Source organism: Melampsora larici-populina (genome assembly GCF_000204055.1).
Source record: "Melampsora larici-populina 98AG31 unplaced genomic scaffold MELLAscaffold_5, whole genome shotgun sequence".
NCBI classification, from domain to species: Eukaryota; Fungi; Basidiomycota; class Pucciniomycetes; order Pucciniales; family Melampsoraceae; genus Melampsora; species Melampsora laricis-populina.
In genome coordinates, this window is record NW_006768769.1 from 372,454 (window position 1) to 374,793 (window position 2,340).

General features: G+C 44.1%; 1 protein-coding gene across 1 annotated transcript; it reads left to right on the top strand.

The window, feature by feature from the left end:
• Nucleotides 1-745: 745 nt before the first annotated feature.
• MELLADRAFT_93407 (uncharacterized protein) lies at nucleotides 746-2,060 on the top strand (the record flags this gene model as incomplete). The annotated part of the gene is made up of 7 exons (XM_007405850.1): nucleotides 746-754; nucleotides 838-897; nucleotides 1,048-1,131; nucleotides 1,220-1,368; nucleotides 1,454-1,775; nucleotides 1,817-1,955; nucleotides 2,038-2,060. The coding sequence occupies 7 exons, from the start codon at nucleotides 746-748 to the stop codon at nucleotides 2,058-2,060; spliced, it is 786 nt and encodes a 261-aa protein (XP_007405912.1).
• Between the last annotated feature and the right edge of the window lie 280 nt (nucleotides 2,061-2,340).

Genomic DNA, 2,340 nt, shown 5'->3' on the forward strand with positions numbered 1-2,340 from the left:
ATTCCCCAATCCTTACCTAGGCATCTAGTTTCTTATAGTCATCTTAACTTGAACATTCGCTCTGTGACACCCATCTTTTTTGACATTTAATTGAATCTTTTGATTCTCATGCAGCCTATCCTAAAGACTCTAGTCAACAATTTTGTGCGAGATGTAGAGTATGATATCCTATGATATCTATAAAACAAATTCTACTCGAGATGTAGGTCAGGTTTGAGTTTTAATATCAGTCATTTATACTGTACCACTTGTAAAGTCTAGTAGAAAGCCAGTAGCAGCCTATCTCTCAGATATTCTTGATATGATACGATGATTAAATCATTGAGGATGCTCAGCAGAATCAATGATGATCCAGCTACGCTATCAGTGCCCTAGCGAATAGTGCAAGATAGGAACGGGTTGGGGGTTTACATATGTGACAGTAAAGTAAATCAAATCATCGATCGATCGATTGACCACAAATCCCTTCCTCTTTACCATCATCACCATTACTATGCCAACCAAATCACCATCATGTTGGCAACCCTTCAAACCCCTCTTCGACCGGCCTTCAGGCTCAGCACTGCTTCTCCCACACGTTTCTTGTCATCTTCATCATCAAGTCTCACCAAAGTAGCAGTCTTGGGTGCAGCTGGTAAAAGAGCTCCTCTAAATCTCCTTTTCAAATTCAAATTAAGACTGGTGGAATCTGGTTCTAAAATCTTGGATTGACTCAGGTGGAATTGGACAGCCCCTCAGTCTTCTCATGAAGCAAGTAGGTACTTTCTCGATTCTTCAGTTTTGATTGGACTTCGATTTTGATCACAGGAGCTTACCTGGATATTTGTTTGACTCTAGAGCTCATTGGTATCTGACCTCGCTCTTTACGATGTCAGAGGTGCTCCCGGTGTTGCCGCAGTAAGTGATAATCGCTTCTTTAGGCCTCAGAGAGCAAAGCCCGGCCCCAATCTCAAGGTGTCTTGCGTACTTTTCAAAACAGGATGTGTCTCATGTCAACACTTCCGCAACCTGCAAAGGTTATCTACCTGATAACAACGGCCTCATGAGAAAGCCCTCGATGGCGCTGGAATTGTTTTGATCCCAGCTGGTGTACCAAGGAAACCAGGAATGACCCAAGATGACCTCTTCAACGTTAGTATATCACTTGAATACGTTTTTGACCACTCGGTGATAAACCTCTGATATGTACTCCATTTCACGTGATCTTGTGTGTCATCAGACCAACGCCTCGATCGTTCGAGACCTTGCTACTGCAGCTCCCAAGGTTTGCCCAAAGGCACACATGCTGATTATCGCTAATCCCGTCAACTCCACCGTCCCAATCGTTGGTCAAGTTTACAAGAAAGCTGGCGTCTTTGACCACAAACGGTCCGTTCACTCGCTTCCATATCTCTGTCCAGATTTCAGCTCTTCAACTCACGTCTTCGCCTTTTCCATACCTTCTGCATCTTAGCCTTTTCGGTTTCACTACCCTTGATGTTGTCCGTGCTTCTGTGTTCCTATCATCTATCGCTGGTTCATCACCCGAGAAGACACGCGTGCAAGTGGTAGGTGGCCACTCTGGCGTGACCATCTGTCCCCTCCTCTCCCAACTTTCCGAGGGCAAGGGTGTCACCGGCGAAGCCTACAAGCCTCTCGCCAAGCGAATCCAATTTGGTGGAGATGAAGTTGTTCAAGCCAAGGATGGATCCGGTTCAGCAACCCTCTCGATGGCCTATGCTGCCGCTATCTTTGCTGAGAGTTTACTCAAGGCTCTTGATGGTGCCAAGGGTATTGTGGAACCTACATTCGTTCGTAGCCTCTATATGAAAAAGAGGGTGTCGAATACATTGCGAGCAATGTCGAAGTTGGTCCAGATGGTGTGAAGAACATCTTACCAATGGGAGCAATCAGTGCTGATGCAGAAGTATTGATCAAGGCCTGTTTACCTGAGTTAAAGAAGAACATTGAGAAAGGTTAGATATCTCTCTTTCTCTCGAATGTTGCTATTTTGCACTTGTTAATCTTGGGTGTTTTGCTTGGTTTGATGATCCACAGGTGTTAGATTCATCAAAGGTTAAATAAGTTCATGAACTCCTTTGATTATAGTTTGTTCTATATATATATATATTGTTTAGATTGTGAGCACCTTTGAGAGATAAATCAAATATACCCCAAAATTAAACATATTTTGAAGGATCCCACTATTTCGAGCCCGCGGATATTATCCGTAGCCCGATCCCGGGGCCGGACATAGGGCTACAAATATATCGTAGCCTGGTTGAAAACAACGGGCAAAAAAGGGGCTACACCTTCACAACTTTGTAAAGATTTCAAAAGCTCGCTGTTGAGGTGCACAGA